Source organism: Gastrolobium bilobum, unplaced genomic scaffold (assembly GCF_033153095.1).
Source record: "Gastrolobium bilobum isolate Gb01-03AN ecotype WA unplaced genomic scaffold, APGP_CSIRO_Gbil_v1 utg10129, whole genome shotgun sequence".
Taxonomy (NCBI): Eukaryota; Viridiplantae; Streptophyta; class Magnoliopsida; order Fabales; family Fabaceae; genus Gastrolobium; species Gastrolobium bilobum.
In genome coordinates this window covers 94,152-115,486 of record NW_026896468.1, presented here as the reverse complement: position 1 = coordinate 115,486, position 21,335 = coordinate 94,152, and the positions used below count along the sequence as shown (strand labels likewise).

The 21,335-nt window shown below is 35.3% G+C and overlaps 1 protein-coding gene across 1 annotated transcript; it reads left to right on the top strand.

Annotated features, from left to right (window-relative positions):
* The first annotated feature begins 2,268 nt into the window (after positions 1–2,268).
* On the top strand, positions 2,269–14,722 carry LOC133299894 (endoglucanase 12-like). The gene is made up of 5 exons (XM_061499388.1): positions 2,269–2,895; positions 12,254–12,558; positions 13,229–13,826; positions 13,954–14,126; positions 14,300–14,722. The coding sequence occupies exons 1-5, from the start codon at positions 2,478–2,480 to the stop codon at positions 14,699–14,701; spliced, it is 1,896 nt and encodes a 631-aa protein (XP_061355372.1). The 5' UTR covers positions 2,269–2,477; the 3' UTR covers positions 14,702–14,722.
* Positions 14,723–21,335: the final 6,613 nt, after the last annotated feature.

The window sequence follows — 21,335 nt, the reverse complement described above, 5'->3', positions numbered from 1 at the left end:
TTTCTTATAGTTCATGAATCAGTGACTCTTTGACAATTCAATTTGATATTGCCACACCAACACCAATTTACTATTTATCTTAGAATAATGTTCGAAGTTCTTAGAAGAAGCTAAAATATTTACCAGGGGCATGATGCTTGCCGGCATGCATTCCGGTGAAAAAGAGTTTTCCGCCTGAGTTTGTTGCTCCTCGCTGTCGTTCATGGAGAGCGATGAATGGTGACAAAAGAAATTTAAAAAAACAAAAGAAAGAAAAGCAACGATGAATAGAGGAATTTGGAGAGAGCAGGGCAGTTCCCAGACGTATAGAGAGAGAAAGGAGGTGAGTGATTGAGGAAAAAATTAGGATTATAAGGGATAAATATGAGCCATTAGATTAAAAGTTAATCTAATGGTTATAATTCAGTAGTAAAGGTAGTAAGATTAACAGGTAGTAAATATAACCCCTCCCTATATATATATATATATATATATATATATATATATATATATATATATATATATATAAAAGTAAAATTTTAATAAAATTTAAAGATGATTATTGAATGACATAAAATGTCAAGTATTACTTATTTATTTAAGAATTCAAAAATTAGTTATATCATTTTAGTAATAATAAAATTTTGTCTCTTTAATATTTTTCTTTTAAATAATCTTATAAATAAAAAATTGTTACAAAAAGGACATGTTAGTTAAATATTTATTACTTTTTTATAAACAAAGTTAAATAACTGGTGCCTTGTAAGCTGTGCTCTTTATTTTCTGGACTGCATTCTATACCTCTTTTTGATGTATACGATGGTAGTATTCAAGAAATATATATTTTAGTCGCAAAATAAAGTTATTCTCAAATAGTATATATATATTGCACTAACGTATAATTATTTATTACATTTATTTTAATTATTGAAAATTGAGATTATAGTAATTAATAATGTGATAAAATATTGGTAAATGTTAGCATAAAACTCCAATATTAACAGTACCTATAAAAGTCATTAATTTATATTAACAGTATATATAAATTAAACTAAAAAAAAATTAGTTGAGCTTAAATTTAATTAATAAACTGTAAAATGTTTTGTATTATATATTATCATTTATCAATGTGGTACCGAACATATTTCCTTAATGTATTTAGACTTGTTGAGTTGTGGTTAATAATCCAACGTGTTTAATGATTTAAATATACATGACTGGATAATAGTATAATAATTTATTTATTTTTTTCAATCAATTCATTAACTATCATTAATAATTTAGTAACCAGTTCGAATATCGACGGACTCATAGGGGCTACTCTCTAAAATAATTTTTTCCATTTTAATATCTCAAACTCAAGACTTTTGTTTAAGATAAATAAAAACCTTAACACCTAAACCAATAATTATTTGTCCGTATATATATTTTTTTTTTTCATGGCATTAATTGGAACATCAAAATTAAATTCTTAATACATTTTTTTTTTTATATTTGAATGTCATGATCTGCAATACATAATTTTCTTTTGCTAAATAAATTTTAATTAGACTTACAATTGATTTTGACATATATATCTACATGAGTATTTTTCTCATTAAACTCACTTCTTTTGGAGTTAGCATATAATTTAGCACTTCCAATTCATATATTTTAAACGTCGCGTCTGACACTAATAAAATCTTAACGCGTATCAATTTTTTTTTTTGGTGAAAAACGCGTATCAATTTTATTTACAAATATATGGTGAAATTCCAAGCATTCTTTTTTGTGGAAGTAGGTGCTGTATATAGCTGGACGGGTACGTGGTGACTGACATCATTATTTATTCTTTAATTATTTTTGGTAATATATATGAATACTTTTTTGAGGGAAAAATATTTATCTTTTTAAATAATATAATTTATATCATTTCACTCTCACAAAGAGGTGAGACCCACACTTTTACTTTTTTTTTGTCAACTCTCTCTCCTTCTTTATCTATCTCTTTTTCTATGTTAAAATGTCACAATTTTATATCCTTTGAAATGATACACATTTTTCAGCTGTTTTGAATATCAACAGAACACGCAAAATGTGTTGTTTTATATTAATAGAAAGAAGATCTCTCTAATTCCTTATGCAAATTCTCTCTCTCTCGCTCTCTCTCTCTCTCTCTCTAACTCATAGCTGTTGTTAACTTGTACCATCTCTCTCTTCTCAAGCCCGTTCATTAATTCCTAAGTCACACCCCATACAATACGCATACATATATATAATAACACGCTCTTGACTTGGCAATTTAGGTTTAGCTTTCTCGTCTTTCTTCATTCATGCCATTTCTTTGTGAGTAGTAGTTTGTGTACCAAAACCAATGAAGTCTTCTCCGGAATCATCATAATCAAGATAACCCCAAATAGAAGGAAAGAGAAAGATCATCAAGTGAGAGGTAACAACATATGTAACAAATATCATCATCATTTATATATATCATAAGATCATAGATTATATTATATATCATGCATTCAAGGAATCATTGGGGAGGGTCCTTTGAAATGGACACAAGTGGTGAAGTGGCCTCAGGTGGCTATGAGAATAGCCGAAACACATGTACAGAGTGGGATAGGGCAGCGTTGCTTGAACATGATAGTCAGAGCCACCAAATTCTCCGCCATGATTTGGATGAAACTCTTCAAAGTTGGGTTCTAGAAAGGGCTGAGAATAAAAAGAAGACCAAATATGTGGACTTTGGGTGCATAGTGTTTAGCCACAAGGCATTGAAATGGATTTTGGGTTCCATTTTCGTGGCTTTTTGTGTCATTGGACTTCCCATCATCATCGCCAAGTCGTTGCCTAAGCATCATTCTCGACCTACCCCACCTGATAATTACACACTTGCCCTTCACAAAGCACTCCTCTTCTTCAACGCTCAAAAATGTACGTATGCTCTTCATCTCACCATCATTCTTATTTTTCTCTTCTTTATATGCAAATATTCATTTTTGTTCTCATTTAGATTATCGTATTTTACTTTTTATCATAATTTTACTTGACCTTGATCGATGATTGATAGACACAATAATAAAAAGATTCTATAAAAATTGGGTCGAGATTATTTTACATCAATATAAATTATACTCTTAATTTTAGCAGTTAATCTCACTTATATCTAATGACTCTAATTTTTAAATTATGTGAGACATTAAATATAAATAGATCAATGATACATCAAGAATGAGTGTAAGATTTCTTAATTTTGTATTATGTATGAATAACCTACTCCATAAAAAAAAAAAATATTATGAATTGGGCTGGAAAATATTTAAACGAGCATTTTCTTTATTTTTATATCAAAATTAGTCATATTTACTTATGTATTGATTCATGTACATTCATACTTGCATGCATTTGAACAGCTTATAACTTGCCATCATGATCGGTGGTGAATTAAATATGAGTTTTTACATAATAGATGTAAATGAAAATAAAAAAAAAAGTCAACATACTCTTTTTATATATACTATATAAAACTACTCTTCTCAACGTGCATTTGATAAGCCCTTGTACTATACTAATGGAATGTGGCAGTTTAGTTTACTGTTTTCTTTCGTCAACACCTTCTAAGAGCTAGAAGCTCATCCAACTACATGTTACTTAAAACCATAAAAATATATGTTTTAACATAGCATCATCATATTTATTATTATATATTATTATTAAACACTATGTAGCGTCTTTAATTTCACTCCATGAGTCAGTTGCTTTGGATTTGTTTTAATTAAGTGTTCCATCGATGGTTTTTGACTCATTCAAAAATATTATATCAACGGACGGCTTTTTGAACACAAGTGTATGTCGTTGTTATTTGACCGATTCTGTTGATCTGCAAAAACTAATGCCCAAATGACACCTAAAAGAGTAGGAGCCAGTTTTCTTCAACCTAGATTTTTCTTTAGCAAAAAATATTGTACATTATGATAATTAAGAATAAACTCCCAAATTTGCTTGTGAAAAGTTTATTAATAAACGCATTAGTCTTAGAAACTATATGTCAGTTATATTAATCATTCTCAGAGACTAATGTATGTGGTACCTAACGATTTATATGAGTAATATATTTTTTCTTTTTTTTTTTGATAAAAATGGAGGGCCAAGCCCAAAGAAAACTAAACAGTCAAACGCTGCAAATACAAACAAACATGCTCCATCAACAAAATGGAGCTAAATTCTAACCAAAACTTCAACATATCATCAGGGAGAGGAGTGTAACCTCAACTCTTCACCCTTGAGACTAAATCCTAATTTAGCCAAGTAATCTGCACAAGAATTGGATTCTCTTGGGACAAACTCCAACTGGAATTTCTCAAAGGCCAGAGCCACTTCTCGAATTTTGCCTATCAAGTATGAGAAACCACAAACTTCATCATTCTCCTCCAAGCAAAGTTAAGCCTCTTTGCTATCACAGCCTATCCACACCTTTGAATACTGCATATCACTTGCCAATTTACAGCCATGGTATATCCCCCATAATTCAGCTTCCAAGGCAGAACAATTGCCTATATTGTAAGAGAAACCACCTTTCCATTCACCTACAGAGGAGCAAAGAAACCCACCACTGGATCCTATATTGGAGGCTAGCTTACAGGCACCATCAACAAAAATTTTAACCTGATATTCATCAAGCTGCTGTCCAGAATTCCCAACAAGGGAAATGCCATCAGCCCCTGCAGCAGAGACATCAAGATTAGCACTTCTTTTCATCCCATCCAAAAAAACCAGGATTGCATGCACTGGATCTTGAGGCAAAGAAAACAACACTTCATGAACCGTTGAATTTCTCCACTGCCACAAAAACCAGCAGGTCACAAAAAATACCTCCTTCCAAGACCCCCAAAGCTTACTAACAAAAGGGTGAAACAGATTATTAATCTTGAACCATTCCCTTCCTTCCACTGCTAAGAAAGTTTTAGGAATATTATTCGAGAACCATCTTTCCCACACCTGCCTAGCTACCCTACAGTCCCTCAACACATGCATAACAGTTTCTGGATGAATCTTACAAGCAGGGCACATACTTTTTCCCTCATACCATTGTCCTGTCATAGCTCGAACATGAATTTTATTCAAACAAGCCAGCCATAGAAAAACTGCAACCCTGTAAGGCCCCCTCCACTTCCATATAGCTGCCCAAACTCGATCTCTTTCACCAGATTCAGGGAAATGACAGTAAGCATTCCTCACAAAGGACTTACTTGGACTACTCCAAATCCAGTTCAAACTGTCATCTGGACCATCAATAGCAGGGGTTCTAATATTTTTAAGCTTATTAATGGTATTAGCATCTAACCACATAACAAGGCAGCTCCATCTCCAATCTCCCGTGACTTGATCAACATAATCACTTACTTTAAAGGATAGTTGAGAATCAGGAGGTTTATTTGCAGCAAGGTCATATAGACTCCTCTTCCACCCTCCCCACACATCAGACCAGAAATAAATTTCCTTTCCATTACCAATCTTCCACTCAAGGTGCTGATATAAATCATTATGTCCTCTACATATATGCTTCCATAGAGGAGAGTCAGAAGTTCTTGAAATTAGGCAGCGGCTAGGATTAGCATTCCTACCATATTTTCATAACATCACCTTGACCCAAAGTCTATCATGATCAGTCATAACCTACCAAGCCAATTTTTGCATAAATGCTTCATTTTGTCTTCTCGGGTTCATGATTCCTAACCCACCACATTCCCTAGACTGACAGATTTGCTCCCACGATACATAATGGGCTTTCTTCTTAGTTTCAGAATCCCCCCAGATGAAGTTCCTCTGCAATCTCTCAATCTCCTGGCAAACATGAACAGGTAACATACTGTTTTGCATCTGGAAGGAAGGGATAGCTGAAATAATACTCTTGGCTAAGGTAATCCTACCTGCCAGAGATAGACACTTTGACTTCCATCCTTGCAGTCTACCTTGGACTCTAGTAATAGCATCAGCATAATGATCTCTTCTCACTCTACCATGCTTCATCAAAGAACCCAAATAACATCCCAGATTACTGACCTTTTTAAACCCACTAACAGAGGTGACCGAATCTACTACCTCTTGAGGAGCATTCCTTGAGAAATATATACAAGACTTCTCCACACTCACACATTGCCCAGACATCTTAGAAAATTTCTCCAAACAATGAGTGATTGATTCCAGTTGAGACAAAGATGCTTCAGCAAACAATATAACATCATTTGCAAACATAAGGTGAGAAATATATGGACCAGACTTTCCAGCCTTTATTGGTCTCCAATGCTTAGCCTCCACCTCATCCATAATTAAATGAGTTAGCTTTTCCATACATAAGACAAACAGATAAGGGGATATGGGATCCCCTTGTCTAATGCCACGTTGAGGACTAAATCCAGTAGTCCTACCCCCATTCCACAACACCTCCAAATGAGTACTAGTCACACAGCCCATAATGGCTTCAACTAAATCCCCTGGCAGATTCACTTCATCCAACACTGATCTTATGAACCTCCAATTGAGCTTATCATAAGCTTTTTCAAAGTCAATTTTGATGGACAGAAAGCTCTTCCTTCCCTTCATTTTATGCATCGCATGCACCAACTCTTGAGCAATTATTATATTGTCTTGGATTTGCCTTCTAGGAACAAAACTAACCTGATTGGGGGAAATGAGACTCCCCAAAAGATGTTTAATTTTGTTAGCAAGGATTTTGCTCAGCCCCTTGTAAATAGAATTACAAAGTGCTATTGGTCTAAACTGCTTCATGAGACAAGGTCTCTCCATCTTAGGAATAAGAGCTAACAGAGTGTAGTTAATCTCCTGAATTAGCTGCGGTTTGTCAAGATACCCCCTCATACTTGTGAGAACTTGATCTTTAAGGATCTCCCAGTTCCTTTGAAAAAACAAAGCAGGGAAGCCATCTGGACCAGGTGCCTTCAAAGGAGCCATCTAAAAAAAAGCAACTTTCACCTCCTCCATTCCAACACTTAAAGAAAGAGACTCCAACCGGTCTTCCTTTATTTCTGGCCAAGAATTACTTGTATGCAACCAAATAGGAACAGAAGTCTCTTCCTTGAACAAATTAATGAAGAAGTTCCTAGCCAAAGCAATAAGCTCCTCTTCCCCATTGATCCAGTGTCCAGCCTCATCTTGCAGTTTTAGGACTTTATTCCTTTTCCTTCGGATCAAAGTGCTGGTGTGGTAAAACCTGGTATTCCTATCCCCATCTCTAATCCAGTCTCCTCTAGATTTTTTATGCCAAATTTGTTCCTCTTGATCCAGTATATCTGAGAGCTCCTTTCTTAGCTTGGCCTCCAATTTCTCAAATTTCCTACTAGGATAGCTACTACTTTGCTTCTGAATACCATCCAATCTAGCTATAATTCTGTTCTTCTTGTGTTGGATAAAATCAAACACATTTTTATTCCAGTCCTTTAGAACTGGAGTGAAGGAGTGCAACCCATCACACAGATTTGTAGCTTGATTCCAATTAGCCTTGATAAGATTGCTAAATCTGGGATCAGCCTGCCAGGAAGCAAGGAATCTAAATGGCCGCTCTCTCCATCCTACTTCCTCTTTCTCCAATCTGACAAGAACAGGACAATGATCAGAAAACAGTCTAGGAAGTGTTAACACATCAGCATCCTGAAAACTAGCTCTCCAATTCTCATTTGCCACAGCTCTATCAAGTCTCTTAAATACTCTGTCCAAATGAAGGAATTTTGGACCTCTCCAGGTAAATCAATTGCCACCTCCTCCCAAATCCAAGACACCACAGGCACTCAGCACATTTGCAAACTGTATACACCTACTATAGTCAATGGGACCTCCTCCCCTCTTCTCCTCAGCACTAGTAATCTCATTGAAGTCACCTATCAATAACCATGCCTCATCCATAGTCCTTCCAATCTGTTTTAACTCCTCCCACAACAGCCTACGCTTCCCTTCTTGAGGATTGGCATAAACAGCCGTCCAAAAGAAGCCTTTCAAACCAGCCAGCTCCACCCAACAATGAATAAATTGATCATGCTGGGAAATGAGAGAAATTAACATCACAAGAGTTCCAAACAAGCCAGATACCTCCTGAAAAACCTTGTGCTTCAACTATCAATTTATTAGAAAAACCCAAACTTTTAATTATATTAGCAGCCTTATTTCCACTCACCCTAGGTTCTTCTTGTGTTGGATAAAATCAAACACATTTTTATTCCAGTCCTTTAGAACTGGAGTGAAGGAGTGCAACCCATCACACAGATTTGTAGCTTGATTCCAATTAGCCTTGATAAGATTGCTAAATCTGGGATCAGCCTGCCAGGAAGCAAGGAATCTAAATGGCCGCTCTCTCCATCCTACTTCCTCTTTCTCCAATCTGACAAGAACAGGACAATGATCAAAAAACAGTCTAGGAAGTGTTAACACATCAGCATCCTGAAAACTAGCTCTCCATTTCTCATTTGCCACAGCTCTATCAAGTCTCTTAAATACTCTGTCCAAATGAAGGAATTTTGGACCTCTCCAGGTAAATCAATTGCCACCTCCTCCCAAATCCAAGACACCACAGGCACTCAGCACATTTGCAAACTGTATACACCTACTATAGTCAATGGGACCTCCTCCCCTATTCTCCTCAGCACTAGTAATCTCATTGAAGTCACCTATCAATAACCATGCCTCATCCATAGTCCTTCCAATCTGTTTTAACTCCTCCCACAACAGCCTACGCTTCCCTTCTTGAGGATTGGCATAAACAGCCGTCCAAAAGAAGCCCTTCAAACCAGCCAGCTCCACCCAACAATGAATAAATTGATCATGCTGGGAAATGAGAGAAATATTAACATCACAAGAGTTCCAAACAAGCCAGATACCTCCTGAAAAACCTTGTGCTTCAACTATCAATTTATTAGAAAAACCCAAACTTTTAATTATATTAGCAGCCTTATTTCCACTCACCCTAGGTTCCAGGATAGCTGCCATCCCAACCTTATACTTCTTTCTAAATCTACTGAAGGTGCTCTTAAACTGTTTCTTAGCAGCACCCCTACAGTTCCACGTGAGAACATTCATGATGAACTTTGGTTTTTTTGCAAGATTACTAAGCTCCTGCAGCTTTCATCATTATTAACACACATATAACTCTGATTCTCAAAAAGATCAGCATCACAAATAGGCTCATAAACAGAATTAGTTAACTGCTCTTTTAAAGGTAAAGCTACCTCCATACCTGCACTATCAGCTAGCAGCTTTAACGAGTCACTCATGATTTGGTCAGGAGGTTCAGGTTCCTGCACCGGATCAACATCAACCATAGCCTCACCTGAAGATTTTTCTGAACTAAGTGCAGAATTCCCCTCTAGCCCATTAAATACTCCTGATAAATCAACTTCTCCATCCAGCTCAACTTTTTTCTGCAAACCAGAACTACTTGCTCCCAAAGCCTTAGAGAATTCCTTACATATTCCTTTTCCCTTACCATTCATGGCCTTAGCCACATACTTCTTTGATTTCACCCCCACTGGTTTATTACCACCAGTCTTTTTGACAGAGCTAGAAGCCACAGTTGAGAATAGCATGCCAATTACTGGGGAATCCACCTTGCTACCCGAGGAAATGTTCTCCTTATTCACACCAGGATTGAGAGAGCTGCTCACAGGTTGCTTAACCTGAACCCCTTTTGTGTTACCCTTTTCTCTATAAGCACCAGTTCTTGGACCCACCATGTTTTTCTTGTTAGAAATGTCTTCACCAAATGTTCTGTTGGCTCCAGACTCTTGCTTCTGCACAGCCTGTTGGCCTTTCTTCCTTCGATTAACTACCATCCATGGTCCCAAACCTTGACTGCAAGAATTATCTACAGAATTACCAGACTTCTCCCCAGTCTGATGCACAGGTGTAGGCTTCACATAATCTGGACAAGCCTCAGAATTATGTCCATACCTACCACACCTAAGGCAAATCAAATAAAGCCCTTCATACTCTACCCTCTTCCTACAACCATCCAATACATACTCACCCCTTAAAGGCCTAGAGAGATCAATTTCGATGCACACTCTAGCAAATCTGGCCCTATCTCCAGTTGAAGTTGTCCTGTCAACTTTGATTACTTTCCCAATCACCGATCCTAAATGATTTAGGAAAGGGAATTCACAGTACTCTTGTGGAATCCCTGGAAGTCGAATCCATGCTGCTACCTTATGGATATTAGCCTTCTCAGGATCAAAACAAGGTTCCCATTTCCTTGTGGCAAGATAATGACCCAATATGACCCACGGTCCACCTGTAATTGCAAGGTTCATGTCTTCCAAGCTACTAAAACGTACGGAGAAAAACTCATTGCCGAGATCAGCAACAGTGATGCTGCCAGATTTCGCCCACATCACCTCCAATCTCTTCTTCATAAACCCGAAGCCTATCTTCTTGCCCAGCAGCTTCACGATCAGTGCATTTTTCCACCTTTGACACATTCTCATTCTCGCTTCTTTGTTACTCCTTATTTCAACGGAACCATCTTCTCTGATAATGGTCTGAAAACCCCATTCAGAGATCGCCCCCAAATTAGGATCTAAAGGCTCCAGATCCGGTTCATCCTCTTCGATCAGCCATGGAACGTTGTCGCCCGACACCCCGTTCTCAACTCCTGTCACCTCAGCAAAGGATCTGAACTTTTCAAGCATGGAAGATCCAGCCTGAAACTCCTTGATCGCATCGCGCATCACAACTTCCGTTTGGATCTCCTCGCCATTCTTCGATCTCTTGATACTCTTCCTCATCATGACCAGCGTGTCATTCTCACCGACTCTCACCTCTCCCATTGAACCTACTCAGCTAACACAGAAAGCAAAGCCCTAGCAGACAGAAAAAAAAATCGCGCGCGTAAACTCACGCGCCTAACCCATTCTTTTCTTCGAGAACTTTTTTATGAGTAATATATTTAATTCTTACAAGATGTGGTTTTTGCATTTTCTAGAACTAATATATATGTCCCTTACTAAATTTGTTACTACTTTAGGAGTGTGCTCCATTACTTATTAACTAAACTGCAAAATGCGAGGGGCATGTAAATGTGTTTAGATCCCCCAATATTTAATTGGACAGAGTAATCCTCTTTTTTTTTTTTTTTTTTTTTTCATCAAAGATGTTGCTAAACATAAATATTTATTATGCCTATATGATAGATTTCAACTATTCTGTCTCTGTCTCTCAACTAAACATAAATTTTAATCGGTTTTTTTAACAGTAAATTGATGTTACAGTAATTATTAATAATAGCTATAGTGGAGAGTGAAATCGAGGGGAGGACTTTTCTTTGTGGAGATGGGATTTTTTTATTTTAAAATATAGCCTACTTAAGAAGGTTTCTCTCTCATTTTGTGAAGAGTGCTATTGCTCTGTTGTTTTCCTTTTATATGTTAGCTCATAAATTGTTTTTACTTGCTTATTTAATGGAATCTTTTAAGAGTTCCACTTTGTATTTATATTGTATTTAGTTGTAATGTTAAATTATATATATTTTAAGAGTTATTCTTATAATTTGATCCTTCTTCATCTTTTAAATATTACAACTACGATATGTTTTATTAAAAATATAAAATAAGTGTACCCGTACCGTTTTTCAACAGCAAATATTTTTGAGTTTATTTTAATTAAATATTTGAATTACCGTAATTATATAATTTAGTTAGTTTATTTAATGAATCTAAATACTATTTACATAATTTCTAACAATATAGAATAGATCTACAATAGTGGATTTGTGTCCTGTAATAATAAATTAAATCAATCCTCTAATAATCAATCCTGGTGAGATACCAGCATTTGATCTCACCTAAATCTTCTTCTATTTAAGAAAAAAGAGAGAGTAAGAATTACAAATGAAGCTCCCATCGTACGATTACCAGAATGTTTAGTAAATGATTATAGGGTTCGCTTTTTGTCATGTGACATGATTAGAGCACTTTCTTGCACACACAAATTAAGTGTGTGTCCCACGCTTAAAAAAAGAAAGTCAGACCAAAATCAGGATACGATGCCGTATCCTTAAGATACCGAAGCGGATCCTTGTTGCAGGAATGAATAGTGTCATTCCTGCAAGCAACATGATTCTTATATTTCTCATAATTATAATGGGATTCTTGGTTTTGAAAATTCTTTCAGCAAGTTTTAACCCTCAAAATAACATCAATATCTAAGTACACACTAGAATATTATTATTCCTCTTTTCAGACTTGAATAACAAAAGTTAAAATTTGAATGGTTTATTGTGGTGATGAAGCTGGGAGATTGCCCAAGAACAATGGAATTCCATGGCGAGGGAACTCAGGATTACAAGATGGAAATGACACTGATGTTAAAGGAGGATTAGTTGGAGGTTACTATGATGCAGGGGACAATATAAAGTTCCACTTTCCCATGTCATTTGCCATGACAATGCTTAGTTGGAGTGTGCTAGAATATAAGCAAAAGTACATTGCTATTAATGAGTATGCACATGCTCGAGAACTCATCAAGTGGGGTACTGATTACTTGCTCTTAACCTTCAATACTTCTGCTACCAAGATCAGCAAAATATATGGACAGGTACCCTAAGTGTTCTTCTCCATGTTTTTTCTCTTTTGTTTTTCTCTTACAGATGCTACTTCATTGATCTTGAAATTTGGTCAATTTGATCATATTTATCAATTCAAGTGGTCATGAATAACTCATCATCGTTTGTTATAATACCCTTTCACAATCTAAACAAATTCATTATTTAATTGATAAATTTTGTGGGCAAACTTTGGAGCAGTAACAAAGTTGTTCTATATGACTGGAAGATCACTGGTTGAGTATCGAAAAAAGCCTTTTTCCAAACATCTAAGGATAAGACTGCATATAATTGACCCTCACCTCTATCTTCGCAAGTCGGGGAGAATTTTATGGCTTCATTATTGTGGAATTATTTCTGCCTATATTTAGATTTGGCATACCTTTTAAAATCGGGTGAAAAATTAAGGGATGAATGTTCTATGCGGTTTTACATATAAATCTCATTCATGATTATGTCCTGCATGTAAAAATTTCTATTATCAATTAAGGGAAAAAGTAAACATTATATATGTCACTTTAATTTTATCTGTTTCTTTCTTGTGTGGTAGTCAGCAAATCTTTTAGTTATATTTCCCAATTTGGGTTGCTTCTTTCAAAAGCAAGGGTAGGAAAAGAGAGCAAATTTGGATGCTGAGTGCAAAATATGTGCATTTTATGTTAGGTTGGTGGATCTCTAAATGGTACAACAACACCAGATGATCACCATTGTTGGCAAAGACCAGAAGATATGGACTATCCACGCCCCACCATACCTATATTTCAAGGGCCAGATCTTGCAGGGGAAATGGCAGCAGCATTAGCAGCAGCATCTATAGTTTTCCAAGATGACGTTGTCTATTCCCAAAAACTCATTAAGGGTGCTGAAACTGTGTTTACCTTTGCTAGAGATTCTGGTAAGAGGAGGCAATATAGTAAGGGGCAAGCTTATATTGAACCTTATTATAATTCCTCTGGCTATTATGATGAATACATGTGGGGTGGTGCTTGGTTGTATTATGCCACTGGAAATAGAACATACATTTCCTTAGCAACCAATCCTGGGATACCTAAGAATGCCAGAGCATTTTCCATGATTCCTGATTTGAGTGTTTTGAGCTGGAATAACAAGTTACCTGCTGCAATGTTGTTGCTAACAAGGTTCAGGGTGTTTTTGAATCCTGGGTACCCCTATGAGGACATGCTAAATATGTACCAAAATATAACTGGTCTTACCATGTGCTCTTATCTTCATCAATTCAATGTCTTCAACTGGACTAAAGGTAATTAAATTAATAAGATGAACTTTTTTTTTTTTTTTTTGTCCTATTCAATGTCTTCGACTGGACTCAAAATTATGGTTGTGATTATTCAGCATGATGAGATGATTGTTGGCATGAAAATTTTCAGGGGGGTTGATACAATTGAACCATGGACAACCACAAGATCTCCAATATGTTGCTAATGCTGCTTTCTTGGCATCACTTTTTGCTGATTATATGGATGTAATTGATGTCCCTGGGTGGTATTGTGGCTCTAATTTCTTTCAAACATCTGTTCTGAAGGCATTTGCAACCTCTCAGGTACCATCTTCATTTCATTTCCATTTTGATTTTTTAGATATAATGAACTCTAAAGTAGATAAAATTAAGTAATGGTCTCTTGGCCTCTTTGTAAAAATACAAGAGTAAGGTTACAAGGTTGCATCCAATCGACCCTCACCCCTAATAATATGTTTTATATTCTCATGAAACAGATTGATTACATCATGGGTAAAAATCCCATGAAAATGAGCTACATAGTGGGGTTTGGAAACAAGTATCCTAAACATGTTCATCATAGAGGTGCATCCACTCCAAATGATCACAAACATTACTCATGCACTGGGGGTTTCAAGTGGCGTGACAGCAGTAACCAAAATCCTAACACCATCACAGGAGCATTGGTTGGAGGGCCAGATCGTTTTGACCAATTCCATGATTCAAGAAGCAATTACAACTACACTGAACCAACCTTAGCTGGAAATGCAGGACTAGTTGCTGCATTAATTTCCTTAACCAGTACCACAGGTAGTGGCATTGACAAAAATACCATTTTTTCTGCGATTCCACCACTTGGGCCGCAGAATCCACCTCCACCACCACCTTGGAAACCATGATATTACTTAAAACGAACCAAAACCTCCATGTATTTACACTATATTGCTGACTCCTTTTATTCTACTCTAGTGTTTTTGACACTTTCATATTTCAACTTATTGTTACATGTATATTAATAAAGGGGTTTATACTTATCACGCAAACATAAGAAGAGAATTTTTGCACCACACACATATTTAGATGGGTTCTATTGAAAAAAAGTAAATAAAAACTTTAAAAATATTGACATGCAAAACAGTGTGAGTGTAGTATGAGAAGGCTCTTCTTATGTTGCATAATAAGTATAAAACCCATTAATAAATGTTTGAGTCATTTGTACCCCGTTAAATATCATTTTAAATTAATTTAATTGTAATTGTGTCGTTTGCAAAACCATATTTTAAGTAGGTTCCTAGAGGTATAGATCTTGTTTTTTGGTAGATAACCTGAAAGTGTCCCTACACAAGCATAGAAAGATGACTTCAAAAGTATTACAATTTGCAACAATTAAAATGAAATCTAAGAGTTGAAAGTTATGGGAATACTGAGAAGTCAACTCGCCTCAAAGAAGTAATTATAATAGGTATATCAAAAAAATAAAAAATAAAATATGAAGTCTAAGATGAACAACTCAAACGAGTCAACAATTATAAAATCCATCAAGACATATGACAATGTTAAAAAGAGATCAAGATTAAAACTACAATGGAAGAACTTAAGTTCAAAATGTAACATCCCCGTCTCGAGCCAGTTCAATTAACACACATATGATACTAAACAGAAACAGCGGAAGACTTAAGTTACGAAAATACGAGCTAACTTTTTCTTTTTCTTAATCCTTTTTCACATGATATATCACATTGCATACTTCTCCTAGTTTAATTCTTATTTGATGAAGACGAAAATCGGACAGAGTAACCTCTGTAAATCGGACAACTGAGGATTTACAAATCCCACTCTTAAGGTATCCTGATGGACAGTTTATACAATATATGATTTCAGAAATACCAGACATCCATATAGGACAATATACTCATCTATAGGCGCATGCATAACTTGGCTTTGTGCCACTATGTCTAATAACATGCATATCCAACATGTAATCATATAACTGAATACTACATCATAATGTAAACATGCTTGAATACACAATTGTACATGCATCAAAGAAGAAACATGTACAAAACATATACAGGCCATATAAAAAGTGACGAATCAGACATCATGATCCACCAAAATAAATGGAATACTAAGGCAATTTATAATATCCCTAATCTAATTAAATAATAAACTACATGTAATTAAGTAAATTAGCATGTATTAGTGAGTAAAATTAAGTATAGGGCCTAATTAAGTGAATTGGGGTCACTTTTGGGGTAAAAAGTGTACTCAGTGAAAATTTAGGGGTATAAATGGGTGTTACATTTTATGGTATCAGAGCAGTTTCTTAGGGAAAATTGTAGATTATTGTTGTATATGCTTGGTGTTTAATGCTTTATAGTTGTTTTGGTACTCTTTATGATTATTGCATCTGTGATGACTGAGCGTGAGCCTGATCAACTCATTTCTTCGTGTAACATGTGTAGTGTCATGACGAGAAACCGAAATAACGCTGAGGCATTGAATGCCAATGCTCAGCCAGAACCTATTTTGACTGCTTTAGTTAGGCCTCGTAGTGGTCGTGGACAGAACCTATTTCTTACTGCTTTAGTTATGTTGCATGAATTTGTATCTACGATGGATGCGAAGTACTGGTGAAGAAATTATCTAAACAGGAGAATAAGTTGATACGGGGCTTTCTTAATGGAATAATTTCTAAGAGTAGTGACTCTTGGAAGCACCCGGATTGAAATTTGTTTTAAAAAGAATGATTCCCTAAGAGTAACTCATGAAGTGAAAGGGAAGATGATATGGTTAGTGAAAGGGCTAATGTACCATTGAATGATAAATCATCAGTGAAAGGACTGGTGTGTAATGTCAGTGAAAGGACTGATATGTGAAATCAGTGAAAGGACTGATATATATAAAATCAGTGAAAGGACTGATAAAATCATCAGTGGAAGGACTGATGTGCGTGCCAGTGAAAGGATTGGTGCGCGATATTAGTGAAAGGACTAATATCTAAGAAAAAGTTGAGGTAAGGATTATATTATCAGTGGAAGGACTGATAGGGTCATCGGTGAAAGGACTGATGGTCCATTATGAGTGTAGTTAGTATTATCAGTGGAAGGACTGATGCGTTGATGTTTTAATCGAATGGTATTATCAGTGAGAAAACTGATGTACAATTAAATAGGAAAGTTTACTATCAGTAAGAAAACTGATGTACTAAAGCACATGTAGATGGTAATATTAGAAAAATGACTAATATTAGATAGAGACCTTGATAGGGTTAAAATAAATAGGCTTGAGGAAATCGAGTATCACCTGTAAGCTAAAAGGCTTACACCTACTGGAAATGTGGGGATGAGTGTAAAGATAAAACCATTTTAATGGTTAAGATGCGCAAGAAAGGCAGAAGGCCTGACCTGTCCAGTTGGTAACAGGGAGAACGAGTTTCTCTGGCGGTAGCCCGAGTTCAGGGATAGGTATGTGCCTGATTTTGCGGACAAAATCGCTAAAAGGTGGGGTGAATATAATATCCATAACCTAATTAAATAGTAAACTACATGTAATTAAGTAAATTAGCATGTATTAGTGAGTAAAATTAAGTATAGGGCCTAATTAAGTGAATTTGGGTCACCTTTGGGGTAAAAAGTGTACTCAGTGAAAATTTAGGGGTATAAATGGGTGTTACACAATTCACAATCCTCCAAAATAATGGTAGCAGACTGCTACCCAAAAATTCGGTCTACGATGCACTATATCCACGGGTCGTATCCCTGTCCCGTGTAGGCTCACCGGCAATCTGTGCACCTGAAATGATGTCCCCAAACGGGGTGAGATAACAAATCTGAATAAGCTCCAGGTTTATAGAGAATTCTACATACCCCTGGGCTCACTCCTGCATGAGAGTCAGATACAGAGTATACAAAACATCATATAATAGATATCATAACAGAACAAAGCAAATATACATATCTTATCAGAGGCGTACGCAGCCATTCCCAAGGGAGGACCCCAAGCGGAACCAGAACATATAGAGGTGTACACAGTCAGTCCTGAGGGAGGACCCCAAGCAGACATCAGTGTACAAACAAATCAATGGCCAAAGATCAATACAGAAATCACATCAGAACAAATCATATCATGTTATCAAATAGCTCAATATGAATGCATCTATACAAAGCATCAAATACAATCATACAATCCAACCATAGTTCACTAACCATGGTGGAGCACTCTAGCAGGAAAAGACTCCTTAAACATAGAGTTTACCTCGTGAAGCTTCACACTTTGCTTACTTGAAGAACAAGCTACTTATCTGTCTCCACGAGAATCCAAACATTCATAGTCTCTAGGCACACCTAGAGAAAGAATCCAGAACAAAAATCAATAAAATAATATCATGCCATGTACTTTACACAAGGCATACATCTTATTGCTTACTTTCATTTCTTCACACTTATGCCAAACATATGCTAATTCACTTCCAATTCATACCAATGCCATGCATTGAAACCTACACACATCATCAAAATAATTTTTAACATAACCAACCCCCAAACAACCCTATTGGTCGAAATTAAAGGGAGCTTTTTCCAATGGATTTTTCTTTTTATTAACCCAAATAATATCATGCCATGTACTTTACACAAGGCATACATCATATTGCTTACTTTCATTTCTTCACACTTATGCCAAACATATGTCAATTCACTTCCAATTCATACTAATACCATGCATTGGAACCTACACAAATCATGAAAATAATTTTTAACATAACCAACCCCCAAAACAACCCTATAGGCCGAAATTAAAGGGAGCTTTTTCCAATTGATTTTTATTTTTATTAACTCAATTTAACCACTCATACACACTTCCACATACATATAATTCTTCACAATTCATGCAATATATTTTTTGCACAAAGAACCCTCATATACCTATTATGGCCGAACCTAGTGGGAGGAGGTGTAAGGAAATTTTTCAACATTCCAACTTATAATCATGCCTATTTAACACTATAACATCATAAACCATACTAACTCATCATCAATTTCAAATTTTCAACTCCAATACTTTCCATAACATATGCTCATAATATTCAAAACTTAAATCATGACATTTAAACCATTAGAATGAGGATCTCTTACCTCAAGTCACCTATACAAGGCTTGGAGAACAAAACTCAAGCTTGGTTCCACCAAAAATCCACTTCTCTCTCTAGGATGAATAGTGACCAAAATCTGGAAAAGGAGAAAGCTCCTCACACAAGCCTTTTCAGCCCAACAAATGGGTGGAATAGATTCACCAAGATTTTACTTAAACTTTCATGTATAACACTTTATATTTTGGTGATTGTTTGAATAAGAAATCAAGGGAAAAAGAAACGAAATCCAAGCTCTTTCCATGGAGAACACTGTAACCAGCACACAGAGAGAGAAGATGAGTTTCAGAAATGAATAGTAACTTTTAGGAAAAACTTAAGTTTATAAGGATGTGTAATCTTTTACCGTTATTTTTCGCTCACTTAATTTCACTTAAATTAACCTGAAACTCACTTAAAGCTACGCACATATTTTTATTTTTTTGAACTTATTTACATTAATTTTTATTCCTTAAGGAATAGTATTTTTAATTCACAGTAGGATTTTTGCACCGTTTTTGACGAAATGCACTGTGAATCACTAACTGTGCACCGTTTGCTTACGAAACTTAGAACTTATAAACTTATCATTCTTGGGTATACTATGACTTGTATGGCATATATTGGACTTTCTTATTCTTATTTCATCAATTATTTAGTTTTGGACTCTACCAGTTGACAGCGGTACAAAATACCCAGCAGAAACACTATTCACAAAATTTTCACAGAAAATGTCAGACTATACAAATTTTTGTTTTGAACTCATATTTGGCATCAGAATTTCCAAATTAGATCTCTAAACTCATTTTGCTCATTTTAAGCTCCACCGGTTGCTACACAGTAATGCAGAATATCCGGTAGAAAGCACTGTTCATGATCTAGTCATGATTACAATCAAAATACTCAAAATCATGCTCTGAATCAAATTATGACATTTAAATCCTTAAATTAAATCTCTAATTAAGATTTACCTAATAGGATCATTATACAAAACCTTACATTTAGTGCATTTAAAGGATTTAAATGTAAATATAAAGGTATTTAATTAAAATTACTTGAATGGGCTCAAAATTATTGGAATATGACTCATACTTCGCATACTGATGAGGGTCCTTGTTGGCAGGGTCAGTAGAAAGACAATTGGGGTTCCGTTAACTTATTGTAATTTTATTTTTCTTAACAGTTTGGGCTTGAGCTCATGAATAGCTGCTGTTAGGATTTTCTAAATCCTATTTATATTCCCTTGTAAACTGAGTAACTTGTAATGAGTGGCGGTGAGGTAAATATAGTACAGACAAGCTGAACATATCATACATTGGATGAACTTGAATAAATCACCGTGTTAATTTTCTCTCTCCCTTACTCTTTTTCGTTTAAGATTTGTGTGTTGTGAGATTGTCGATTTTCAACAAAAATAGACATGTTTTTCAATTTTCATAATCCATAGCTCTTGATTCTTGAACATGCTTAACATTCTTAAAACCACGGAAGAGAGTAGAAGAAGAAACATTGCAAAATAAAGTACTCCAAATTTTATTTTTTATTTTTTATTTTTTTGCAAAATTGCAAAATAATAACTAAGAATAGAAAACCTAAAAACGAAAGGAAAATGTATCCGAAATTTGATTTATAGAAGGAAGTTAAGAAATCAGAATACCTTCAGCCTTTGAAAATACATCATTTTATAGCACTTCAATTTTTACACACTATATTGTTAGAGATGTAGTAAAGTTATTCATGAGCTTTTATTAAACAACTTAAATTTTTAGAAGAGTTACTTTGATATATAGTATCAAACTTACTAGCTGATTAAAAATGTAATAAAACCATGAATTAGCTTAAAGTTATTTAAGGTTTATTTTTCAATCCTATTATGTCACTACTACAATTTAATCTCCTATCTCCTCTCTATGCCAGATTTTAAACCTCAAATAAAGGTATACACATTTGTAATCCAATCAAATACTATTTACGTCTTTATATGTTTATGAAGTTTAGCTGATTTAGTTTTAAAAAGTAGTTAACTACTTCTACTTTTGGCTATTGGTATTGGCTATACTTGTTGCGAACATATGTATATCATTGCAATATAGAACATTATGACCCCATTTTTTGCTAACTCATTTGTCATGCTCATTACTATCTAGTATCTAGTACAGGTGAAGGCTTAGAGTGAAGAGTTAAAGTTGCATCAACAGAAAATACCATAAAATTTGATAAAATAACCATGCAATTACCAATCACAGTATCCTGGTTTCAATTAACCAGACCTTCCCATTCATTATGCAAAAGCAATTGGCATTCTTTATAATATTGGATATATCCATTGACACACAAAAAATAGAACTAACTTTACTATCTTTCTAATCATTGTCCCCACTATTATACATTTGGTCTCTGCCCTA

Coding starts and splice junctions, on each gene's coding strand:
- LOC133299894 (XM_061499388.1), top strand. CDS start 2,478: ATGCATTCAAGGAATCATTGGGGAGGGTCCTTTGAAATGGACACAAGT. Junction 2,896..12,253: donor CTTCTTCAACGCTCAAAAAT/GTACGTATGCTC, acceptor GTGGTGATGAAG/CTGGGAGATTGCCCAAGAAC. Junction 13,827..13,953: donor TGTCTTCAACTGGACTAAAG/GTAATTAAATTA, acceptor GAAAATTTTCAG/GGGGGTTGATACAATTGAAC.